Here is a 26,743-nt window from a genome sequence, read left to right on the forward strand (position 1 = left end):
CCATTCTGACATATCAAGTCAAGTTTTATTTATATTGTGCCAAATCATTAGTTATCTCATGACACTTTTCAATTAGAGCATGTCTAAAATTAACTTGTGAGGTAGCTGGATTCGTAAAGCTTCATAACGCTGTTGGGTTTCAAGATTTGCGCAATCAGCATCGCGAATACAGCTGCCATGCAAGCTAAGACAGTGATAGACGGTGATAGACCGGATTGCTGGTTCAGATGGTTCCTCCGATCACCGGTCACCTTTTTTGAAAGTGCCTACCCTTTTTCAAAAAGCTGGTGTCGGGTTAGGTCTAGACCATACTCTTTAGGATATTATATAAAGACCCAAGATTTCTCCATGAGTAAGCACTTGGCGACATTGGCAAGAAAAAACTGGTGGTTTTATATTTTCATTTTGTTCAGAGTCAGTTCGTACTTGCTATGCAATGAATGTTCATGTAGTGGAGTGAGGATTGGTGCTTTTTTATTTGATTTCTTCTAAATTTACCTCTGCGGCAGATGACGTAAGACCAAATCCTGACTGGAGTTGATACTTTCAGTGCTGGTGCTGTGCCATTAAGAAGCATCATTAGGGAAGGCTGGTTTAGGAGCTTCTGCAGCTAATCCAGTGGCGTTAGGACATATCCAGGGGAATGTGTCCATCAAGTCCGTGACGGAATGGTCTGCATTAGATGTAATCCAGTGTATAAAAATCTGTGTCTATCCATGAGCATTTGTGTCTCAGCACTTTGTACATTAGCTGCAACAGAGTCAATGAATTACTCACTCTCATGTACACGATGCATCATTTCAATCTTCTTTTCCTCTTAGTTGCTCATACGTAGTGCAGCTCATCGATTTTAGTGGGTTTGAAGACATAGCTTTTATGTTGTCTTTTGCCAGTCAGAGAAGCTTTGTGTGCTAGATTAGGCTAGCAGCTATATCTGTGGGTGGGCACTGAAACTTTACCATGTCCCGAAAGTTAGTGGTAGTTCAGTGTAGCAATGTTTGATTAATAACAATGAAACCCAATACTCTGTGTGATTCTTATACTTTCACTTGGCAATCCAACCAAAATGATAGATGTCCTCATTACAGCCCAAAAAGCAGCAAAGTAGGACCAAGTCTTTACCATGTTTTACCATGTAACCCTTTATGCTGAGTTAGCATGTGGTTGATGAATGGCTCTAAAGATCATGAGGTTCAAAGTATATGTAACACTAGCAAATAGTTGATTCAAATAATTAATATACTAGTAATTACACAAATGTTGATTTGTAGATAAGTGTGATTTACTGTAACAAAACAGATATAAAATATTAAAATGTTTAGGAAATAATAACTGATATAATACATTCTTTATTGATGATCATTTTCTTATTAACTAATATTTTATAATAAATTACAACAGGTCTGTGATGGATGTTGCCTGAAAAGAATGTGAGCCTGCAGTGACAACACTGTTTAAACAATCTTTCTGTGATGCCTTGCTGTAAGACGTTACCACTCTGGCTGGTCAGTCTAATTATTCCACAAACATATACTGGTGAATCAAGTCTGTTTGCACAGTGAGGCTGTCTAGCTTACCAACTGATTGCATCTATTACACAGGAGGCCTTTTTCACACTGCTGTTAACTGTTCTTACACCTGTGCGTGTTGTGCTACAAACTGTTTTAAATTAAAACTGTGTGGATGCATGGAGGGTCGCTGGAGGACATTGTTTATGCTGTGCAAAGCTTGCTAGACTATTCGATTGAGACTATACAGCTTAAAACCTTGCTTAGGCTTTACACTGTAGGAGGGAAATAACCCTAAATGTGAACATTTACCCCAATCACACAACAGCGTTAAGATCATGCACAGACCTTTCAGAACACACTACCTGATTTTACACATTAATACATTTCCTCTGAGGCCACAAGTAGTTTCCGAACATAATCAGTAACTTAGAAGGACATTTGATTATGGGGAGGTTTTGTTAAGCTCTATAACAAATTCATTCTCATTTAGGGAACCAAAGTAACGTGGTAAAGACAGAAAATGTATACATATTACATTTGTTCATATAGAGTCTGACTATAAAACAATTTTAACTAACTACAACATGCTACTTACTGAAAAACAAGTGAAGAGCTGGCCTTCATTTTGCATTGACACAATAATGCTGTACAACTTGTTTGTTTATATTCAGTTCTAAATGGAGGGAAATATTTTAAGTAGACTAAGACTAGTCTACTTAGTAGATTAAGTGTATGGAAAAGTATTATAATATTTACTTGTACTTAAATGCTTAAACTGTATGTTGAGATCACTATTAGATGGAAACTGCATACTGTACTGTTCTAAGGTTACATGATCACAATAATAATAGGAAATAAATCTACATCTTCATCATATAATCACAACTATTATTACCTACATTCAACTGTATTATACCTTATGCAGAGTATATTATATAGGGCAATGCAACATCTTTAAATGCAATTGAAATACAATCATTGAATCCATGCTTTCTTTTAAATGCCCTCATTCAGTGTTGAGGGCATCAATTCCCAATTATTGTGCCCTCAATTGGCAATTTGACATTTATCTCTCATTTTCATTAATGGTAATTCAGCCAACCACTTGCTGAATGTACTGTAAACTGTGGATAAATTACTTGGTGCTTAAAATCTATGTTTAACTTCTGTATTTCTACTGACTTCAAATTCCAAACTCATATTTAAGTTTTTGAAATGTCACAGGTATTTAACTTAGGCATTTTCTAATCATATTCAAAGAGGAAGCAGTAAAGGTCAATGAGGCTTGCTCTTAACCAGGGAACATGACATAAACTTTTCCCATCCCCGGTGAAAAGTCATAGAAATTCACTTGAGAAATATCAGTCAATTATAATGCAGAGTAGAAAACAGCAACAGTGAGCAGAAATGCTAGAAAGTCCTCAGCACCTCACAGATAGCCACTGAAAACTTCACTTGACTCGAATCAGTAAATTAGATAGAACAGGCAGTTTTTGGCACTTATTGGGAGGCTTGTGCTCCTCTAAATGAGTCTGAAATGATCCAATTAGCACTCTGGCTTTCTAACGATTTGGGCCAGGGGCAGTCATTTTCACAACTCCACTCAGGGAGATGCACTTCCTTATGAAGGACAACTACACAACACGTATACACACTCACAGAGCACAATCAATCAGGGATGACATTCAGTAGTTAGGTCACTATGTTTATATGATGATACAGGTAAACTCTGCAATATGGGACACACTGCAGGCAATAATCACCACCACAACATGATAGACTGTGTAACTAAAGGAAAGTATCCCCCTGATGGTAAAATATGTCAGCAGGAATCATATCATGCACAACAGTATGGAGAGGCATCTGATTCACACAAAGTCTTATAGATAACTGAGGTAAAATGCTCACAGAAGCACAAACACATGCATGCACATGCACAGAAAAAACAAAAAAACCCTCCTTCCCAAAAAACAAGGCTGTCATCACCAACTAGCTAGCGAGTTAAAATGTCAGGAATAAAGGAAGAAGATATCTCTCACTTCTTTCTTTTGAATCTATGTTTAACAGACAACTCACTTACTACAAAAATAGCAAAATTATATTTTTACAAAGAGCAATAGTCAGGAAAGAAAACTACAGGAACTATTGGTCTATTACCAACACATACCAAGGGAACACATTGACAGAACTGCACCAATATACTGCCACATGCCACAGTATTTATAGCCCTAAGCTAGTTTGATCCACATCACAGTGTTCTTATTTATTATTTGTCCTTTCGTAATAATCCATCTATTCACATAGAGAACTTTATACAATAACTGCAAAATAAATGTACAAAACTACAGCAAGTGATTATTTACAGATATAAATCCAGTGCAACTAATGTGCAAAAACATTTGTTAGCGAAACGTATTTGTATTTTTTCTCCATTTTAAGGGAGCTAAGGTTCACTTAAAGCTTCAAGTGAAAAAGATCATGGCTTCGCGCTTATTGTGTTACATTATTAATGGATTGTGTTCTGTGAGTGTTTAATAATTAATTTGAGAAAAATAAATTGCAAAAGTTTCTTGGTGACAGACTTTATGAACCCGAATTTCAAGCCATGAAAGACATAATCATCATGTCATCAGAAAGCTGTATTGGAAGGGCACTGTAGTGTGAGGCAAACAGGCTTTTAAATCGTTTTCAAACACTATGAGAAAGAGTGCACACAAGTGTCCATATGTAGTTTGTGTGTGTTGTGTGTAACAGGGCTAATTAATCTTTTAACCCGTTGCTAAGATATGCTTGTGACCAACTGACTTGCTGCATTCATTAATAAGAACCCAGTGTTGTGATGGGATCATCAAGCCAACAGACAGAAAGGTCCATCTCGTTACACTCTCTGGACAAATTGCCTCCGTCTTTTATGTTTCGATCACTTGCTTGTTAAAGGAGCAGTTCTGAAAGGACTATTAGGTCTCATTAAATAAGGACAATAAATAAGGACAGATGGCAGACAAAAGCCTAAAATGGTGAGTATAGCAGCAGTTGACAAGTGTAGAGAATATAATAGCTCAGAAAACAAAGAAAACACTTGCCTCTTGTTTCTAAACCATTTCCACAGGCTTCTCCTGTTCCAGATAATCCACGACGAACAGAATCTGGAACCAGAGTACAGCTGTGCCACTTGTGTATCCTCCACCTTCACGGAAACACAAAGAAAGAAAGACTATGGGTTGCTAGTCTATTTTTACAGCTTAATTTACACAGCAAGTGAAAGATTTTGTTAAGATGTTTGTTGATTTGTAATTGGTGATCTCGACCACCAAAATGCAATGCATCCTTTGTATAAACCAGATAGCCAACTTAATTGGTGCTTTGTGAGAACACTGCTGGAAACAAAGTGATGTGGTACATTTTATAATTGTTATTCTGCTTGAATGCATACAACGTCACTGTGAGTTCACAGTGAGCCTAAAGGCATGCGGTATTGGTGAGTGTATTTGATTTATGTGCAGTATTACTTTAATAAGTATTGGTATATAAAATTATTTTTTCATTAAACCATCACAAACATACAGCATGTCTTAATAACCCCCTAAGCAACCGTCTTAATACCACTTCTTGTAAATGTGTACTTTGATATCTATGAGTTCTGCAATGATGCTTGCAGGTTATCAAGAGTATGTAGGGAAGCCCTGTTGTTTCCCTGCGTTTGTTCCCCTTCCTGGTTTTCTGTGTACGTTTTCCAAGTAATTGGTAGTACATTACAAACTCTCCTTTTATACCAAGAACTTCTCCCTCTTTCAACAAGATTCAGGCAACATTTAGACGTTCTAATTGTCTTGAACCCGCCTCCCCGTTCTGTGATTGGTTCCCTAACTCAAGCGAAGATTTTGTCTTGGTGGCCATGCTAACTTTCTGAGTAAAGTGGAATGTTGCTGGAAGGAGAGCATGGGTATACCCAGGTTAGCTTTTAGCATCAATTTTATATAATTTATATTGTGTAACTGACTTAATTATATTCCAATTCAAACAATTTCTTAATGCATATTTGGCCAATAAACACCAGTTTACAGTACATCCCGTAAAATATGACAGATAGTCTCTTTGACCAAATCAAATTTTAGCAAGCCTCATCAAGTATACAGCCAAAACTGTCATGAACTTTGTCCAATTAACAACGCTAGTGAAAATGTTTTTCTAAGCAACACTTGAGCTGAAAAACAAAAACGCTTTGACAGCCTGTAAAGACTTTTGTTTAGATTTGGCCTTTTCATTGACCAATATTTTACATACTTACAGTATGTATCATTATTGATCTAACTATGGTTTGTAGTTATAGCCATTCTCTGTAATAATCACTGTCAAAGCAGTCAGTCAATAATTTCCTTGTTGAGCGTGGCTTATCACATACACAGAAGTATTTCAATGACACTAAACTCTACAAATATTGGCCATACCCCCTTTTAACAGCTTTGACGGGCTACTTATGCCTACATTTTTTGCTTTAGCTTTTTTTGTTCTGTCTATCAAGTACAAAAATGTAGCCATGTTGAGCATTCACAAACAATATAGAAACATTACACTGTAAAGAACATGAGAGCATAGTATTAAATGTCACAGGAGCTGATGTTAATGCCATAATAACAGCACATTTATACACATTTAACAACATTAATGCAACAATTAGTTCAGAATAATAAAGATAACTTGCCCTTGGATAAGAAAGCAAAATGTTTGGGTAAAAAAAATGGTGCTTTTACCTATACACTGGACATTCTGGAAGTGATTCACATTCTCTCTCTTCATACAGTGTGTCGGGACACTCCTGACCTCCATTAGTGGACCTCTGAATGATAGTCCTGTATCGAAACTGTGTGGCTGCGGTCACATTTTCTGTTGGACATGAAAAACAATCTTCACAAAAAGGCAGTGTTCAGTGGCAGATTATTTGCACAGTTCAATTTAAGTGTATGTTTTCCAGAGGGAAGAGAGAGAAAGATGATATTGAGAAAAATGGCTGACATATCATGTCTGGGACATCAAATAAATGGAGATGCAATAGCACCAGTGCAGACCAATATCTAGTGGAGATTTTTAGAGAACAAGTCATCTCTAAGTTGATCTGATCTCGGTTAGTGTGCCCTTGTGGCTGCTATGTCCTCCACTTCACTGCAGCCTGTTTTCGGACACACCACGTTGTATTGGCTTCATTTGGCTCACGCTCCAAGGCTCATTACACAACACTAATTACTAAACATTGAAAATGGTGCAATTAAGAAAGTGATTACATCATCAGCAGACCCAATGGACTACAGCATATTTACAGACGAGATGCCTGCTCAATTTTTTTTTAAACAATTACATACTTTTTGATTTCCTAGATACTTACAGTACACATATCGAAACCCATTAAATATCCATTTTCCTCTTGATGTGTCAGCTTAATGTAATCGACAGTTAACACTGTCATTTACACTTAAAATGTAATCATTGAATACACAAGAGACATCAATTGATAGCACATTTGTATGGCAACATATTTATTAGCCATGCTAGTGTGTGGTTGTAGGGATGGTTGTGGAAGACAGCTTTGGTCCCGACTGAAATATCTCAACAACAGTGTTCCCCAGAGGAGGACGCCCACTGGGTTTGGTGAGCCCCTGCCTTTTCCTCTAGCACCACTAGGAGAATGACACATTTGACTTCTAGTGAAATATCTCAACTATTGGAATGTCAAGAAATTTGGTTCAAGTATGTATGGTGCTGAGTCTATGAATTCAAATGACTTTGGGGATCCCCTGACTTTTCCTCTGGCACCATAAGCAGTTCAAAGGTTTTTTTTGTATCTTGTGAAAATATCTTAACAGCTAAGGGATGAGTTAGCACAAAATTGGTTACACATATCCATGGTTCCAAAGTGATGTATCCGAATAACTCATCTGACTTTTCCTCTCATTTATTTGAAACTTTTTGTGTTTTTGAGTGACATGTCACTGGGAGCATGCTAATATGCTTACCTTAGTTATATCTACAAACATGTTGCTATTTTACAAAAACCTCCTGCCACTAGTCAGCAATAGTCGCAGGAGACTTTCTACTCTACTAATGTATCAGGATATCTTATTACTTTTCAATACATAGCACTATTAGACAAACATTGTTCAACTGAGTTCATAGTAATGTATGTGCATGGCTACCTGGTACACAAGTTGATGGACAGGCGGTCCATTCACTGAAGGGTGTCACGATGCAGTCTTTCTTGCAGGGAAGCAGACATGGTCTTGTGGTTTCTGGACGAGCAGAATCTGAACACCTAAACATACAGATAGACAGTGGCCTTAAATTCTCTTTATCCCCCAGGCAATGAATGATAAATGTCCTGGGTCTTGCTGGTAACAGGACAGTGCAGTGAAACAACTGCCCTGTCCTTGACATCACACATCTCCCCAAAGAAAACATGATTGATTACGTGTCTGCCTGCTTGCACGCTCAGGCAAAAGGTGGACAAATATAAAAATTTACAGTTGTCTCACACATTCAGTTGCTTCCCTTGGCACAAATATTGTTCAATAAAAGAAATAAATCATCCCACCATTCAAGCATAGCAATTGTATTTTATGGGCCCATAATGCTTGGTCAGTTCTAAAACCCAATTATCCTTAAGTGGCACTAATTAATATTTTTACTGAAACTGTAGAGAACAATCTCCCAGTTTTGCATTTCCTCACAACTTTACAGAGCCTTTAGGTCTGTATGGATCATTATTTTGGATTTCTGGCCCACACAAATAAAGCCTAAAATGTAGCTGAATAAATCCAAAAGAATGCTGATGTAGCCCTGTGCCTGCTGGAAGCACACATGCAGCTATAATGATTATTAATATGTCATATCAATCAATATAGGCATACTTACAGATCTGTTTGTGAAATATAGCATGGTCGACCGAATGGTTTACATCAAAACTGGTATCCACTGTTAAAAGATAAACCTCTGGATTTTTCAACCTCGATCCTATTATCTTATTTTATTTTAGGTTTAAGTGACTAATGGGACAACAGTTTTTGGTCCAGTATTGAGAGAAAGTGTTTTAGCTGGCAGCCACAAAACTGGCTGCAATGTAAACATATTGGGCAATTGCGCAGCCTCAAACCACTAAAAGTGGTCGCTTTTGCTACTTACAGGCTCAGATTGACTGATTATTCCATGGAAACAAAAGAGTAAAAACAAAGACTCGAGGCAGAAAGGACCGTCAGGAAAGATAGAGTGCAGTAACAGTTACCTCAGAGAAACTGATTTTCTGCCATCACTATTCTCTTGACGAGTGAAGAGGAAAGCATTTTTTGCAGAGTGGCACCTGTTGAAGCCATACTCGGAAAATCTGTGAGTGTTCATGGAGTGATCCAGCTGTGTAACAATTACAAATTGATTTACAGCATTTATCAACATTGTCTTCCTGGAGAGTGCTACGAAGATCAAATGTTCAGCTCCAAAAAAAAAAGGGATTTCAACATGTCACTGTGTGAGTAACGTTACTTCTAGAATATTCCGTCAGTGCACTTTGTTTTTGTTTCCTTACAGTCTAACCATGATGACAGTCATCCTCAATGCATGTACTGGCATGTGTGCATTAATATGCACAGCAAGGTCAGTTAAGCTTGCAAGGATATAGATCACTTTGCAGTTAGTCATAATACTGCTACAGGCAGTTAGTTCTTGTGTTTACCATTACTTTCATTCAGACACTTAGAATAACAATCTGACCCGGCCAATGGCAAAAACAAGCACTTTCAGGGACCTACATTGAGGGTGTGCAATTGTCCAGTATTGCAACCCATTTCGCAACTGCCAGCTGCAGCGTTCTCACTCAATACTGGACACATTTCAGAAATAGTTCTCCCCATCAGTCATTTCAACATAAAATAATGGAGAATTAGGGTCCAGGTTGAAAAATCTTTCAGTGTCCCTTTAAGGGGACTGTGGTTCATGATCTGTTAGTAGGAGCAACAAATTTAGCATTTCTTTAAACATACAGATGAGTGCATATATCTTCTCATATGCATGTACAGCGTAGCCCCAGTAGTCTTGTTTTGCCACTAAGGAGACAGAGTGCTCTGGGAGAAAAATCCATCAAAGTCTACAGTCAGGCTGCTAATTAAACCTGAGAAAAGTGAGGATATGCAAACTGTTTACCAATGAATCGTTCCTGCCACACCAAGGACACCATTACCACCTTTTAAAGAGCACTTCATTAAGTTTTTACCAATATTTCCTGGCCTTAAAATAGAAAATGATCATGCATTTCCCCTCTATTTAGGCTGCTACATCTTGTGTAACATATCTGTAACAGGCCCTTTGGCGGTGTTATAGTTTGTGTATTGCGCAACCTTGAAGTGATGTGGTTTAATGCAGCTATGTAAAATCAAATCAAATAAGTGCTTTGATGTCTTCATCAGCCATCTACACCCCCCAACCCCCATGCAACAAACTCTCTCTCTCTATCTCTCTCACTCACACACACAGATCACAATTTCTTTTTAGTATGAATGACTCCCTTTGCCCAACAACCAAATCCAGGTCTCACTAGAGACCCAGCGTGGTGCCACATCCTACCGACTGCCGAAAGCCAGCATACACAGGAATGAGATCAAAGTATGCCAAAGCATAAGAAGGCAAGATACATAAAACCCATCCTTCCCCAGCTTTATCCCTCCTCTTCTTTTTCCCTCTTTGCAGTGATGCCTGCCAGAGGGCATGGCAACGCAATGGAGCAGCTGGGGGAATATTTTACGTTCAGAATGAAGGAATCAGACTTATAGTCAAGACGCTGTGTTCTAGGGGGACATGGTTTGGAAAATTAAATGTCTCTCACACAGAGTTATTGATTAACTCTTCAAAAAATGATGAAATGTCTGATGAATTGCTTTTATATTATACCAAGTTATTTCAGTATGTGATATATTCAAGTGAGCATTTATTTGTTGTTACACTTCAGCACCTACTGATGTGTTCTGTCCACTGTGAAAATAAGTAATAACAAATATATGTCTCAAATAAATAATAACGAGCCAATTTTATTGAAATACCCAACATTTAAATGTAATGTACTGTATGTGTAAATGTAACGCTGATGATGTCCTACGAGATAGTACAGGATATACACTTATTTTTAATGCATTAGTTTATTAATACATATTTCTTACTCAATATGTGTAAATGTGAGGCAGAAATCAAACTAAAAGTCAATTGAATGTTTATTTTTTATTTTTTCAAGGCTGATACTAAGAGAGGCTCTTACCCTTAATTGAGCCACTGCTCACTGTGGAGATTATTGCTGAAGACGGAACGATCAGATGTTTGCTGACTGAAGTGATCCCTCTCAAGTAGCATAACATCAAATATACTGTATGCAAGGAGCATCACTTCTCAGATGGGAGCTATTCAGAAGTATTAGGAATGTCCCCACATTTCACTCCCAGTTTAAAATAAACAGGGTTAAAGTAACAGACATTTCATAGTCTGAACTCCCTTATGTAGCCCTGTTCTGCCTTTTTCAGTCTAACAAAATTGCTACATAAGTTCTCTGTGTATTATTACTATAATGTGAGGATTTAATTGTTTTCCAAATAGGTCATGTCTGACACTTACATATGATGGAAAGACAGTAAGAAGGTGTGACTTTGCATTATAAACACATAAACTCACTTGTTATGGACAGTCAGAATCAAATATTAATAGCAAACCACAGGGCCATGTGTAAGGTGCTGTTCCATTAAATGAATACTCTCCATCCACATGAATAGAAAAGAAATGATTGAATTCACAGCATACAGTGCTATACAGGTGAAATCTGTTGGTGGAGCAGAAATGACAGCTTTCATTAAACCTCTGTGGCGGGAGACAGAACGGGCATAAAAAAATCCTCTCCATAATCCACTTTATGGCCCTGTCAATAATATATTGAGCTAAAGAAGGGCAAACTTTGTGAATTATTTATAAATCTATCTTCCTGGTGTGGGCTATAACATCATTACAGTGACAGCACAAAAGCCCTTAGCAGTGTTTGATATTGTATTGCTGAAAGAGGAGTAGATAATGGTGGCGCATAAGCAAAATGAATCTCAGGTTTAGAAAAAAAATCCTAAACACAGGCAGAAAGTATAAAAAAAAAATCTCAATGTACAAAACTTAGGGGATATATTTTCACAGTGCATCAAGTCCTCTGGGTCATCTGTCACTAAGTAAAAGCACACGCTATATATCTTCAAGTAAAATGCTTTTAGAAGAATGGAGAATGTGTTCTTAAATGATTTTTTTTTCTCTGAGAGAAACATGATCACCTCTCAACTTCTCCCCCAGATTTTATAAAGCTTTTTTAGTCCTCATCCATAATTTTCCATTCGTTTCTCTCAGGACACAATTTCTAGTATCTAAAAAACTAAGCTAAGCAGCAGTGTCAGGTGGGGACGGAAGAGGAAAAATAGTCTTCTTGCAAAGTGCTATTTCATAATGGCATAGTGACTTATTGTTGACTATGTTCACAGCGGACAAAACATTAAGTGTTAGTCTGAAAAGGCACATTAATTTATATACATTCATAAGCCAGCAAGAAGCCTTTTTTTTCCATATGTAAAAGTCAAAAGCTTTATCTGACAAATACATCTCTCTTGGGACAAAGTCTGCCATTACAGTAATAACGTCAACATAAAGGCAGATGTGACTCAGCACACTCTACTAACTAACACTGAGGAGAAATTATTGTTAATTCACCTCCAAACAAAGATAAAAATGCATGGAAGAACATACATACCTTCCGCCGCACACATTATACTGTAAGACCACAGTGCTGCTCTGAATTACATTTCACTAGGTGATACAGATTGAAAGTCTCAACATGAATATATAGTGTTTGCATAGAACTGTATCAAAAAAGCAAACATCGCCACACTCATAGATACACAGCGGAGAGAACATACCTTTTATTTATGACGGGTCCCACATTCGTTTTTATACAGCTGACTTTGCGGCTCTGGACACCCACAGCACAGGGAGCGGTATCATTCCAGAAAGTGGTTTCATTGAGATCCATAGAAGTATCCTCAATACACGGACCCCACACTGAGGCCTCCCAGTAGAACACCATGCAGGGATGGTCATTGCAAACTCTCCACTCCTCCAGAGCTGGAGCTGCTGGACACTCCTTCCCTTCTGGCCACCAACACACAGGAGAGAACCATAATGTCAAAAACACGATGAATATGTAACATGGTCCTCCAAAAGGAACTGGGTAGTCCCTTTTATGCTGTGTTTGAAAGTCATTAACTACATCTGGTTGGTTTTGTGTTTAGATTTCAGCAAGCAACACTGAAAAATGCATGTGATTTGCACAAAATTTAAAATGAATTTCTTCTAAAGTACAAGCAGGAATTTGTTGCTTTTATTATCACTGACCGCTGGCTGCTTAGCGGCTGAACACATGTTTGTTCGGGTTAGCTGAGCAGACACTTCACAAGTTACAATTTGTAGAACTTTGAATTACAAATGTAAAGTCACAGTAAGGTCACTGTCTCCGAATTTATGGGCCAATTGAAGCTAAACCATAGCAATCTTTTCCAGTCCCTGCTCCCCATGTCCTGTTGGTTGTCATATTTTTAGTCATTATTCGGACACATATTGTGCAGCTCTGTATTCAACCTCAATAACAATGCAACACTGCATGAAATATACTGCATATGTATTCACCATGATAGTGTCTTGGTTCGTTTTTACATTATTTCTGTTCTGTTATCGCTCTGTGGTTCCACAATTCATTTTAGAAAAGCTTGGATTTAGATTGCATGTTATGTGCACAAATATCGTATGTAATCAGTGTGTATTGAACCACCATCAAAGTAAGTTATCAAACTTTTTTTTAGTGTTTTGTTGTGCCTGTTTGTATTTCATCTGTGTATTTTTAATCTTACTGTATCTATAAACACTGGTGGACACACTGATATATACATAAATGTATGGGAAACAAACAGACATATATATTCATGTTTGAGATGTCTATGCTGAGATTCTGCAATACAGTTCAAGTACTGGGACTGCATCAATCAGTGTAGTGATAATCCAATCTAAAAGGAGTTAAAATAAACAACTTTTCAGCTGAAGTAGGATCATAGGTGTCATCTTATGAATGATAAGTGCCCTAAAGTGAACTGTGATCCATAAAAGGGCATTGATGAGTTTGTCACTGAACCACAACCGAATAAACACCTGCACCTTCCAATCTGTTTTTCATTCCCCACGTCCTTATTTCTTTCAAACGCTCTTATAAACATGCAGGCACATGGACACAAATGCAGCACATACACACCGTGCCTCTGCCAGCAAACAGATAGCAAGCAACATGATAATAAAAACGCAGTGTGGAACCTGGCTAAGCAGTGAGAGTCTTTCATCAGCTGTTATTGCAGATATGCGTTTGGTTACAGGGATTAATGGGTAGTAGCTGGCTGCCAAAGCTCTGCTGTCTGACTTGAAAACACAACACTAAGAATATGCAGAAAAATACTGGACAGAGAAAGAGCTCCCGATAATGGATGGTCAACTCACATTTCAAATGTTTTTCAGATGAAACATGTCTAAATAAGTGAAATCTAAAGAAATAACAGCCAAAATAAACTTGCAGTATTTGAGAAAATCAATCTTTTTTATTTTTAAGTTAACTTTTGAAATAATCTGTGGGTTTCATGTTTTTTTGGTTCGTACATATTTTTTAAGTATTCCATGTTTAAAATGTGTTTTTGTAACTACTGTATGCCAGCAGTCTTTGTAACTGTGCTGTCATTTAATTGAAAACGAAACTATATGATTAAATCCTAGAACATTAGTATTACTGTGCCTAATAGTTGTTTAATAAGTGTATAATAACCATAAAAACTGCACTTGAAGTGTAATTTACATCATACAGTCATTTATTTCTGTTTCTCCCTGCGCTCTAGTTTTATTTCCTTCTACCTTTATTTATTGACAGTCTATATGCACTATACAATAAAATGATACTGTAAACAACAACATACTATAGTCTATGTGCCTGATTTACTAAAGGTCTGCGTGTGTTAAAATGTGTGCAAACTTGACATCACCCGCAAAAAATGTGCAAGCTGATCTACTAAGGCAGCGCACTGAGGTTTGTGTCTTTCAACTGTGCAAGATAGTACGCGCTGTCCATTTAGTACGTTTGCCATAATGAATATGCAATGTGGGGCATTTCAACCCCAGTGTGCAAAATACAGGGAGGAGAAAATGCAAATATGTTATTTAGTACACGCATTGGGATTTACCAAACCTGAAGGTAATTTTACTGACAGAAACTGCGTCTATAAATAAAACCTTTGAAGGGCAGGTATTAACCAGCTGCGCACTGCGCACAGATGACTTTTGTCACTGTGGATAGGAGGAGATGAAGGCACATTCTTAGTAGATCACCCGCAAAACGCTTGCAAACGAAACGCGCAATCTATTGCACCGTGCTCGCAATTTAGTACCCACTAATTGGGATCTAAGTAAATGAGGCCTTATAAGTTTTCCAGTAATGCTCAATGCAACAAAACTCAAACCTCACCAAAAGAAAATCCAAGGAAACAAAAAACTCACTATATTCAGTGACAGTGACTGAGACCTTCTGCACAAAGGAAATTGAGTCATTAATAGATGTGCAAAGAGTCAATTAAGTCAGAGGCAAAGCTACATTACCTTTTCCTGGGAGGGCCAACACAGTGCGTGTGCGGCTCTGCCGGCCCTCTGCGGTCTTAGTGGCACAGCTGTGTGAGCAGGGTGACCAGGAGGACCAGGAACCAACCACACAGTCTGCAGGGCATGGCACCTCACAGGCCACTTCTGTCTGGGGTGGATCATCTACACAGTGTGCAAAGGGGACTTCCTCGCCTGGGGGAGAGAAGTTAAGATAATAAAATTACAATCGATTAACCCTGCCCCAGGTTTTTAGGGGTCATACTGCTCTCTGAAATCAAGATCATTAGAGCCATTACATGTAGAGTACTTTTCTTGGACTGATCTCACAACTATCAGATAGCAATACAACATTTTAAAATATAAATTGAACCACCAACACACATAAAGACTGGGTTCAAATCTTAAGGGATGCATGTAATGGTGCTGAGCATGAGTCCACATGCAGCCCAACAACTAGAAACATGTGGTGAGTTACTTTGACATGCTCTGTTTGTCTCTTTTGCTGTTTCCTGTAAAGTATGATTTTCTTTCAGGGGTGGATGGAGATGAGTGGTTGAAGACATGGACACATACATAGGAAGTATAAAAGAGGCCAATGTGATTGGTAATAGTATAGTGGCCACTAAAGCTACATCATTAGATAAGAAGGTTATTATAACTTGTAGCATTAGTGTCTTTTATGCAATATTATTGATCAAAAATGTCATCCTCCATGAAAAAAAAACACATCAAACATGACTAAGCATCCTTCCTAAATGTTCTGTCATACACTAATACAATTTTGTTGTATCTAAGAAAATTATAAGGCCAACCCATTAGTATTCTGAGCTAGTTTTAAAAGCTATCCTTCAGTCTTCATCTTGCAGTCATGTTATGAAATATTTATCACAGCTCCCAGTTAACTCTTCTTTTAGCAGTGAACCAGCTGCAGCAAAGACAGGGCCTTTTTTTCTTTACTGTACTTCCATGATGATAATGTTTTTTTTAATACTCTCACATTCATGTTAATGACTGAATAATACCCTTGGTAAAGAAAAACAAAAAACATTCCTTGTATGTTTTGTTGGAGTCTATCCAGAATTTTGCAGAGTGCCACAGATTCCTCTAAGGGCTCTCTGTCTAAAAGAGAAAGATCAATTTCAGAAACAGGGATACCATCCTGATGTCAAAACAATGCCAGCAGCATCCAAAGCATTGTTTTCAGATATACAGTACGCTCAAACACAGCAGTATCATTAACTTGGCTGAACTCTGCCACTACATCATGGAATATGGTTTAACAATAACAACCCCAGGGCGGATTTGTCATCAATTTTTCTTTTTTTCCCTCTCCAGGCCAATACCCTTGATGCAGTTGAGGGCAGTGGAGAGAGCAAATGTAGGTATCGCCGTATCAGATAGATGTGAAAGACTCCCTTGGGGAGTTTGAAAACCTTTCACCCATAAAGTTGAAGCGTCAGAGATCTCAAGCCATCAAAGTAACTGGTGTGTATACAGCAGGAGACGTTAGTCTGCTTGAAGTAATGACAAAGTCCCACAGGCTACCATACAGTTCGGGATGCTTTATTTCTTTCATTAGTGGAGATAAAAGAGGACTGCACTGAAGATTGAAGGTTTTCCAGCTGAAGCTGACAAACAATAAACAGTTTTGAAAGTATGCCACCTAATTTGATTTTAAAAGTGAGAAAAATGAACACTTGTGAAAGCAATACATTATTTACTCTTATTATTAACAGTATTAACAGCATACAGTACCAGTCAAAAGTTTGGAGACACTTCTTCATTCAAGTGAATGGGAAAATGTATCCAAATTTTTGACTTGTACTGTATATGTTTCTATTATAGAGCAGGCGACGTTATTACATGATGAAGGTAGCATTTTAAAGTACTGTAAAATGACAAAAAGAAACTAATAAGCGCTGAGGGAGCAGTGAATACTTTTTAGAATTATATATTTTCAAATATACCAAACTGAGAAAAGATCTGGAGGCTGCAGCACTTGAATATAAATTGTACTGATACTTTACATAATTGTTTTGAACTGACTGAAATTTCCAAGCTGTGTGGGTATTCATTGTCTTGATTCACCATGGCTCCTACCTAGGTAATAATATCAGGTGCCCGTACTTTATACAAAGTGGGCATAAAATGAACATGAGAATGCCCCATAGATTCTATGAATCAACCCCTATGACCCACATTCATAGAGACGTACACTGTGTACTGTACCTTTACCATCTCTATAAGTTCTGTGTAAATGTTGTAGAGATAAGAGACATTTTTCACTTGGAATGTGAAAATGAACAATGTTATACAGCAAGACAATGTTTAAAAAACCTTAAATGGGAACTGTGAAGTGGAAAGTTTCATCTCCAGTTAAGGAAATATTGGGGGAAAAAAACAAGATGGTACTGTTCTGAAAAAGTGGATATTGTAAAGTTAGAGTTACATTTTCAAACTGTCAAATAATGGCAACGGGCAGCACTGTCTGACTAGTTTAAAACTGATCTCCTGCTGGCTTCCAACACATTTTTGTTAAACTATTGGTGTGATGGAGGCTGTCACAACCTGAACAAGCTCTATGTTCAGTTAATGTTCTTACTAAGGCAAACAAATGATAAATATTTTGGCACATTTACTATTGCAACCGTAGGCTTTACTCAAACACATATGAATATGCAAGAATGGGATGTTATGCAAAACCTGGCAGGCTTCCTCTTGCTCTTAGCATATATTAAGAATTGTTTAGATATATCATTGCCAAAGGTAGAAGTATATGATATCCCCTTACAAGCAATAGAACAGCAGGAATTATTCAACAAATGTTCTGCATGAAAATCACACAGGACTAATGAATGGGTTAGCAAACAAAACTAACAAAAGACTAACAAAGCTTTGCCTGGAAACACTGCCTTAAGAGAAATGGTATGATAACATGAACAACTAATATATGTGTGTGTGTGTGTGTGTGTATCTGTGTATGTGTGAGGCTACATGTGTGGGGAACTCTGCAAATAGATGGCTGCCCTAGGGGTCCTTTTGCATTATTAATACAGGGATCTGTAGTTGAGGCTCTTATTCAGATAATACCACTGCCTCCTGCATGCATTTTCACCATGATTTCTATTCTGCTCGCCCACCCACCAATTAATCTCCTTCATTGTTATTATGCAGGTAGGTAAAGAAAAAAACTGGAAGTCCTCACCTTTGCTTAAAAGTTAATCATCACATCCACTCTGCACAGGCTGCTTTTAAGACAAAGTTGGTGGGCAAACGTAACACAGCGAAATGAACAAAACGAAAGTATAGGCTCTGACAAACTAACATGGGCAACTAATTAATTTGCTGTATTTGTCAATCCCATAACTTTAGAATTACAATGTGTGGGACTGCTTTTCTGAGTTAATCATACCTGATTGTTCCTGACCTATTGAGCAGAGTTAGTTCAGGCTGATGGTAACCATTCAGCTGAGTTATTGTAGTTGGGTTCAGAAATGTCAGAATGCCTGTGGCTTTAGGGGAGTTAGCCAACATACAGTATATCTACAGTAACAAGGGTTAAATCTGTTATGTCAGGTTTCGGTCTGCCTTGTGTGTTGTGGTTGGTGGTGTGAATAGTCGCTGAGCAGGGATGGGGAGCAGTGGGAGCTGTCAAAATAACTTTATTAAGCCCGGGGCAAAAAAACAGCAGGTTAGGCTAACACAGCACTTTTTTATATTGGTGTAGTTTACAGCCCAATAGAGTTGTTCCCATTAGCCTCTCTGTGTGAGATGGCATATTATTCTAAATTGTGTTTGCAACAAGTCTAGATTTAATTCCACCCAGCTAAAACTGCATGTAAGACTACTAATGGACATAACTGAGTTACTACCATGAATTAGAGGATGAAAATTGTGTTTTGGAAAGTTGCAGAAAACATGGTTTGAAGTTTGAAAGCTCAAGTCTCTGCATGAATGTCACGAGAGCCAGAGAATAAAAGTTCCTTGCTTACTGAAACCTTGGAAAGTCTAGACAGTTTTATTGGCATAAAATAAAGAAAACGAAACAGCAAGCAAAATTAATACACAATAACATTTGTTTTTGAACATAAACAGTCAACCACTCTCATTAACCAGGTGCCCAAAAAATGAGCACATACTGTATAATACTGATCTCTGTCCGTCTCTTCTCTACACATTCTAAAGAGGACTGTCAGATGGTAGGAGGCAGATGAGGAGAAGGTAGACATAACAGAACTAGATGTGTGCTCAGACTGTGCTGCAAAAGATTGATGCATTTTCTCTCAAGTGTTTCCCAGAGGTAGATGTCCCGTGCTATGGTTCTCCTGACTTAGCCAAAAAATGAGTCTATTCCATTTCATCCATACCTGGGGGCTTTAAGAATTACCTAATGTATTTTCTAAGCAATAAGAGCTGGCATATATGTGATAGAGAATGTTTTCTGATTGCTTGAGCAGCATGGATAATATTTTAAATCTCCAGATGAAGTTTGCTGAGAAAATGCTGTCTCTTACTCTTTAGAGATCTAGAGTTTTCACTGGAAAAATAAAAAAACAAAAAAATCATGAGCTTTTCAGACTTGAAATGAAAACTAATTTTATCCTGAGAAATTATAAAGCAACTGCTTACTCAATTGGGGGATAGTGGAGAAAACATCTCATATCTCTGGGGTGCTTTCACTTCATTGAATGGTGCCTACCAATTCCCACACATCCTTTCCTTATTCCAGTTGAGTGTAAATGTATGGAAAAAATCCACATCAATTATCTTCATGGCTTTGTTTTTTCTAGAATTCTTAGTGATGTTTTCATTTACACTGGTGCCTCAATACACAACACATCTCAAATCCAGCAACTCCATCCGCATCACTGATGATGAATAGGAACTCCACTTGATAAAGTCATCTTCTATTTATGCATGACATGAGTTTCATTTGGGAGACCAAAACAAAAAGTTCCCTAACCACAAACATGCTTGTAACAAATGCTTCACCTGTGCATCCTAAAGGATTCACCTGTTGATATTTGACACTTGCACCAGACCAACTCTCCAAATAGATTAAGTACTTACAATTTAACAATTACTACCAATCCATGTACAATGATGTTTGGTGTTCACTTTGATGGTAACCTGTCTGAAAGAGAGCTTCTGCTTGGAACCAGACTAGCGCAACATGCACTGACTGACTGACTTACTGAGTTCCTTCCAATTAAAATGTCTTTCTTTGACACGGTAAGCCAAAATCAGCTAGATTGCAGAAAGGGCCTCTATTTATTTATTAATTTATTTTTAGAAATCGTTCACTTCCTATCCACAGATAGCTTGAAGTCTTCCTGTAAAACATTTGATGAGAAAAGGCAGCTCCTTGAAATCAATATTACCATTGCAGATTAAGACAGCAAGGTCATATCATTTATTTGTATTATTAGAAAGCGACCTGCTATGATTGAAAGTTATGTTAATATCACAGATGCGTACTGTTTATGGCAACATGTCAGATTACTGTAAACAATCTTTTCATCTCTGTAGATGCTGTATGTCACTCCTACCTCTGCGTTCTCTCCCTCGACTCTTCCTGTCAAACATTTTCTGCATTTTTGAAAAAAAGTAAGAATGATTGAAGTCAAGCTAACAGTGGCAATGTATTCAGGTGCTATACTCTGCACAGTCAGTCTAGACATTCTTGCCACAGCAGTTTCAGACTCCTATTGCACTCTACATAACTGTATATAAAATATTATGGAAAACTCTTCACAGAAACTCAACGACACTCCTCCCACCAAACCAAAGACGACACTATTTAAGGAGGACCCTTTACAACTAGCACCTCCACCTAAAGACTGTAGATTTTCTACAGTTTACAAAAAGTATCTGTCCCCTGGACATTTTCTTTAAATCTAACATAACGTGTTTAAATTGTATGTGACAAAGGTTATTTGCTAAATGATCTAATAAATACTATCAATTTAGCATTAAAAATCAAATTGGGGAACTATATTTTCATTCCTGTTTATCATAATGTTTTTCTTTTTCTGTTTTGTTAGTTTGTGATTCTGTGTGAAATATATGAACTTTGCAACTGCTTTTTTAATTGGTTTTCTTTCTTTCTTTTTTCTTGTCTCAAAACAGCACTTTAACAAATGAAATAAAGACAAACTTAATAGAATAGTCCACAACTAAATTAGGGGAACAATTATCCAGAAGTTGATTCTATACTAAATATCAACATTTCTTGAAATAGACTAAAAACTCCTTAATATTATACTTAATATACCACTTCACTCTGACCCTAAGCCTAACCCATACATTTTTGGAGAGGAATGTTAATTATCTTCTATAATATATCCATGACAAAGAGGTAGCTGAGTGGTGTTCACATAAATGTTGTGATGCTATAGAATGAGTCTGGGAGGAATCCGAAGAGCATGCCAGTTACAAGGTGAAGTGGTATTTTCAATTAATCATCCTTCCCCATATGCCTCCATATTCTTTATTTGAGCTACTTACATTCTTCATTCACTCTGAAGGACATCAGATGAGATGTATGAGGGAGAAATCCAGGTCAACGTGGAAGTAATTCACGTTAGTATCTTACTTTAACAGCAGTGTTTCCCCTGCATTCATTCTGTAGAGGTGCACTGCTGCTACAACATTATGAGTACCACAGTTAAAATTTCACATCATCATTAATATCAATGGGCTACTAATGATTTTCACTAGCACACATTGTGCGAGCATGATAACACTCTGCATTATCTTGGAAATTATTTTGAGTCATCCTCACTCTCCCAATTCTTCAAAGGACATTTACGTGAAAGGCACTCTTATGAGAGTAGTATAGCTGTTTAAGGAATAGGGCAGTGCATAATGTGTGCACATAGCGAGTGTTTGGTTGAACATGTGGCAGAAAAATGATGGTGAATGCCAGAAGAGTAAGTTGTAAATATTGCAGCAAACAGTACAGTACAGTCTACAGTGTGTAATTTATTAAATGCTGCAGCTTCTAGAGACCAAGAAAAGTATCATCTATTGTTTACCCAACTACTGGAAAATTGATGGGGCTTAGCTCTTAACTCCAAAGTTGGAGACAATGGGTTAGCCTTATGTGACCAGGCTCCCTTAAGGTGAACTGACCTTTAAGGTGGACCAGCTATTCCTATTTTAGTGTGAATCTCAGCTACAGAGAATAGAGAGAGGAGATGTGTCAGGCTGCTCTACTGAAGTCTGATTTTTTGCTCAGCCCAAAAAAGCAACCTAAAAAGCAAGCCAGATCTTATTTATTCTTCACAAAGGCTGTTTTGTGTGTAATAGTTGGAATCTTTTGGGGATCAAATTTTAAGGCTTATAAATAAACTCTAACCATAACAAACTAAATTCAATTAGTTCAACGTCTTCTGTGATTGGCAAAAGCTTAAACTTTATTTTTCCCCAGGAGAGAAACTGCTCTTCTCCCTTTTCCCAACATTTCAGTGCAGTGTCTATCATCCCTGCTTGTATAACAGCTGAGGAGAAGAGCCTCAATGTGTGGGGTCTGAGTGTGCAGACAGACGTCAATTAGCTATCTGGAGAAAAACGTATAATCTTATAATAATAATCATAGTAAAATAACTTGCCATCCTCAATAGCACTATATGGTTTAAGAACAATGGTGGGTATGGGCTTTTTCAAGTGTAATGAGCATGTGCATACTGTGTTTTATTTTAATTAAATTGATTGAGACTGTCAGCAGTATCAACTCCATGACACAAAGATTGGCATCCTGCAAGATCTCTTATCAGGAATATGCAAAAAAAATGCTTTAGGCCTCCGGCAACATGTTTTTAATCCAAAAGTATACCAAATATCCTTCATTTGAAAATTAATTTGCATTGTGTAGACTTAATACATACAAAGTATGTAGTGCCAGTTGAATAGTTTTTAAAAATCAGTTCAGTTCAACTTTCTGAAATTAAAATCTACCAATTATTTCAATTATTGCAAATGAGGTGCCTTTTTACTGCTTTTCATACATATTAGCTGACTCAACCATGGGCATGAAATCCACTGAGATTGTGAATCATATTTTCATGATAAGTGAGGCTTGTAGACCTTACCTTACCTGACGTCATTTAACAAGTTGGCCTTGAGTCAATTAAAGAGATATCAATGAACAATGTGTCAGCATTCACTAGCAATAAATCCAGTGCAGAAAATTTCATAAGCCTTTTTCCTCAAACCCTCAAAAGCTTGTATTCTTAGTTACCTTGTCAGAATTCGTTAGACTCTCCTGTTGGGTAATATATTTGGACCCTCCACTGCCTCCCTGATAAACATACACATGATCCATTGTGACAGAATAATACAACACAGGCAAAAAACAGTGCAATTAGGTCTATAATCTATGGAGATGAGCAATTAATGCCTGGTAGGAAGCTGGAATTCTGGCTTTTAATCAGGCCGATATTTTCTGTGCCCATAAACACGGTGATGGGCCCTCATAAATAATGCATGCTCCAGTAACGCTGATGTTCCAATCTCCCAATGTGTTGATATGGCTGAGCACAATGGATCACATTATACCTGATGATGCATGCATCACTATGCTACTTATACAGTATATATAATATTACATGTCTAGACCACAGCATTGATGGCTCTTCTATGGACTTGATGGATTGTACAGCTAATTGTAGCTCTAATCTAAATATATTTGTGACTATGCTTTTGATACTTTAGTTAGCACAAGTTTAAAAACAACAGCATATACAAACAAATACATTAGCTCCAATTAATGCTGAACAATGGGAAATAATAACAGACAGGATAGTTAGAAAAGAAGAACAATCAGTTTCCACGCCTGCAGAATATCAGTACCTATGCACAGGAGAATGTACTCTGGAGTTAAAACTGTCATTCCTTAGAAGGATAAAGACCCTCAATGTGCATGCTCATACTGTCCTTTAGCTTTGCTCAAGTTTATTAGTCAAATAAAACCTGATGAGACAGGATTTATTCCAAAATGGCGTTATTTTTTTAGCTTTAGGTGTCTCCTCAATGTATTATATTCCACATGTGCGTCTGATAAACACCAGGTCATTATTGCACACAAATAATCTTTTTGGTGTCCGGCACAAATTCAACGTGGGTGAATATTTTATCTGATGGACAAAACTACTTCATAACTGTTCCAGGGCCAGAATTTTGACTAAACAATATTCCCTGAATTGCATTACATTGAGGAACACAGCAGGGTTGTCTTCTCACTTCTTGCTAAGAAAATACGAAGTGAACCTCTTATTTCCAGTTATGACAAAGACAAAACACAAAACAGGACTTCTCTTTATGCAGATGATATATTATTATATGTAGAAAACCCAAAGGTGAGCATCCCTAAACTGTTAAGATATTTATGGTTTGTGATAGTCTTTCTGGATAGTTTATCAACTGGAATAAGAGTGAGCTCATCCCAATCAAACTGTGCAACCCAAATTTAATAAAACACATTTCCATTCACAGTGACTAACAAATTAACCTACTAAAAAAAATATGCTCCTTTCATTTCTACATTACAGTCAGGTTTAAAGTACTGGTGGACCTTGCCTCTTTCCCTTATTGGGATAGTTAATGCAATTACAATGGTCAGTTTACCTCTATTGCTCCCCCTATACCAAATGTATTTAACAAGGGCCTTTTTTAAATTAAACTGAATTCTATCATCACCGAATTTCTCTGGAATAACAAATATCCCAGAATCCATTTATGTAAACCCAGGAAGGAGGGAGGATTAGCTCTGTCCAGTGTCATTCAGTACTACTGGGCTGTGAAAATTGATGATTTATTTTCAGTACCCCACTGCCTCTCATAAATGACCGCTACTAGAAATACTGCTCCCCATATTATCCAGGGGTTATTCTACTGTCTCTTTCTAGACCTCCCAAATCCAAATACCAGAGTGATGCATGTAACATGGGTTCTTTAGCCACCCTGATATATATAGATATATATATATATATATATATCTATATATACACATATACTGTAATATAACACCCCATTTTGGGAAATAAGCTCAAAACCTGATGTGGGAAAACAACAGAGAACGGTATCAATCTTCTCATCTCATACTCAACAAGAAATAGAATAAGCATATTTCCAAAAATGTCAAACTACTCCTTTAAGCAGGCTTTAGTTGGAAGAAGGCATCTGTTTAATTTGGGATTGTACAAAAGTCCAGCATGTCAGTGTGATGCATTTTAAATTTGACTGAAAGTGTCCCTTTGTAATGCAAATCAAGGACATTACCTTCAGCACGGACACAGGTCACATTCTGGACTGCACTTCCAGGACCACAGGCCTTTTGAGTAGGAACGCATCTTTCCTCTTGTTGAACCTGCCACAGGTAGCAGGTGGGGTCCTCGCAGGGGATGGACTCCACCAGATGAGGGCAGGTCTCCGGAGGACTGCTGCTGGACTCCCACAACACCTCCCTCCTCCTCTGTCTGAAACCTGACAGAGAAAAAGGGCAGAGGAAGGTTGTCAAAGAGGCCATTGAAATTCCTGTTCCAAGCAGTGAGCATTTTGTTTCACACATTTGATACAGACTCACTCTCAGCCAGCAAGTACTACACTTCAGTGCAGTCCTTGTACAGTATGTGCAGTACTCTAGCTGATACTGCACCTATAGCTGCTGCAATACTGTAGATGTAAAGATCTGATAGATGTCGACTTAACTGGACATTATCTCTGTGGTCATTTATTTAGATCTCTCATTAAATATTGTCTAACAACACCTCCCGATAAAAGCTATCATGTCTCTATGATACATTTACAAATAAAAGGTGAACCATGAGGGCACCCGTTTCAAAGAAGAGAAAAACAATGAACAGAAGGCAGTATGTGTTAACCTTATTCTTGTTTGCCATGGTTTCTCCACAACAAAACTGTTGTTTTAGTATAATTTAGTTTGTAATTTTGCAAATCTTATTTGGTATAATAGTGCTTTGGAGATAAAATGATGTTTATTTTTGGTTTTGTTTTGTTTGTTTGTTATGAAATCTAGTTAGGGGTGAATGAGTCATGTAATGGAGGGGCAAGAGTTACATCATTGTCAAACTTATTTTAAGCACCAGGAGCTGTTCATTAAATTATTGCTACAGATGTAAATTCACTTTCCTGGGCATTTCTGAGCTTTATATTGACATTGTTAAATCAGTGGTACAGCAGATACATGAAAGGTTTCAATATAACCAAAGGTAACATTTTGGTAAATGGCTAGTTGCCAACCCGTACTGTTCACATTTCCTTCCCTTTTCCCCAATCAGTGTCAAGATTCAGACTAACTGCCATCAGGTGATACATCTTTTTCCTGCTATATTGTTTCCAGAAAAATGTTGGCATACACACTATCATTCTGAAAATACTACACCTTAATTTTTACACGTTATTGTTTATTCTTTGGGACTCCTAGATATGCTCTAAAAAGATATAAAAAGAAAAAAACAATCACTTGGATCCCATTTACAAAG

At 37.5% G+C, this 26,743-nt stretch overlaps 1 protein-coding gene across 1 annotated transcript in view; it reads right to left on the reverse strand.

Annotated features, from left to right (window-relative positions):
• The window catches only part of thsd7ba (thrombospondin, type I, domain containing 7Ba), a 142,426-nt gene that overhangs the window by 56,192 nt on the left and 59,491 nt on the right, over nucleotides 1-26,743 (reverse strand). The window contains exons 6-11 of the mRNA XM_053328594.1: nucleotides 25,516-25,724; nucleotides 15,240-15,426; nucleotides 12,476-12,707; nucleotides 7,700-7,815; nucleotides 6,263-6,395; nucleotides 4,595-4,698 (exon numbers count right to left, since the gene is read on the reverse strand). Of these exons, the coding sequence (XP_053184569.1) occupies nucleotides 4,595-4,698; nucleotides 6,263-6,395; nucleotides 7,700-7,815; nucleotides 12,476-12,707; nucleotides 15,240-15,426; nucleotides 25,516-25,724 (981 nt within the window). The remainder of the gene's footprint in view (nucleotides 1-4,594; nucleotides 4,699-6,262; nucleotides 6,396-7,699; nucleotides 7,816-12,475; nucleotides 12,708-15,239; nucleotides 15,427-25,515; nucleotides 25,725-26,743) is intronic.

The sequence above is a fragment of the Scomber japonicus genome, chromosome 11 (assembly GCF_027409825.1).
Source record: "Scomber japonicus isolate fScoJap1 chromosome 11, fScoJap1.pri, whole genome shotgun sequence".
Classification (NCBI taxonomy): domain Eukaryota; kingdom Metazoa; phylum Chordata; class Actinopteri; order Scombriformes; family Scombridae; genus Scomber; species Scomber japonicus.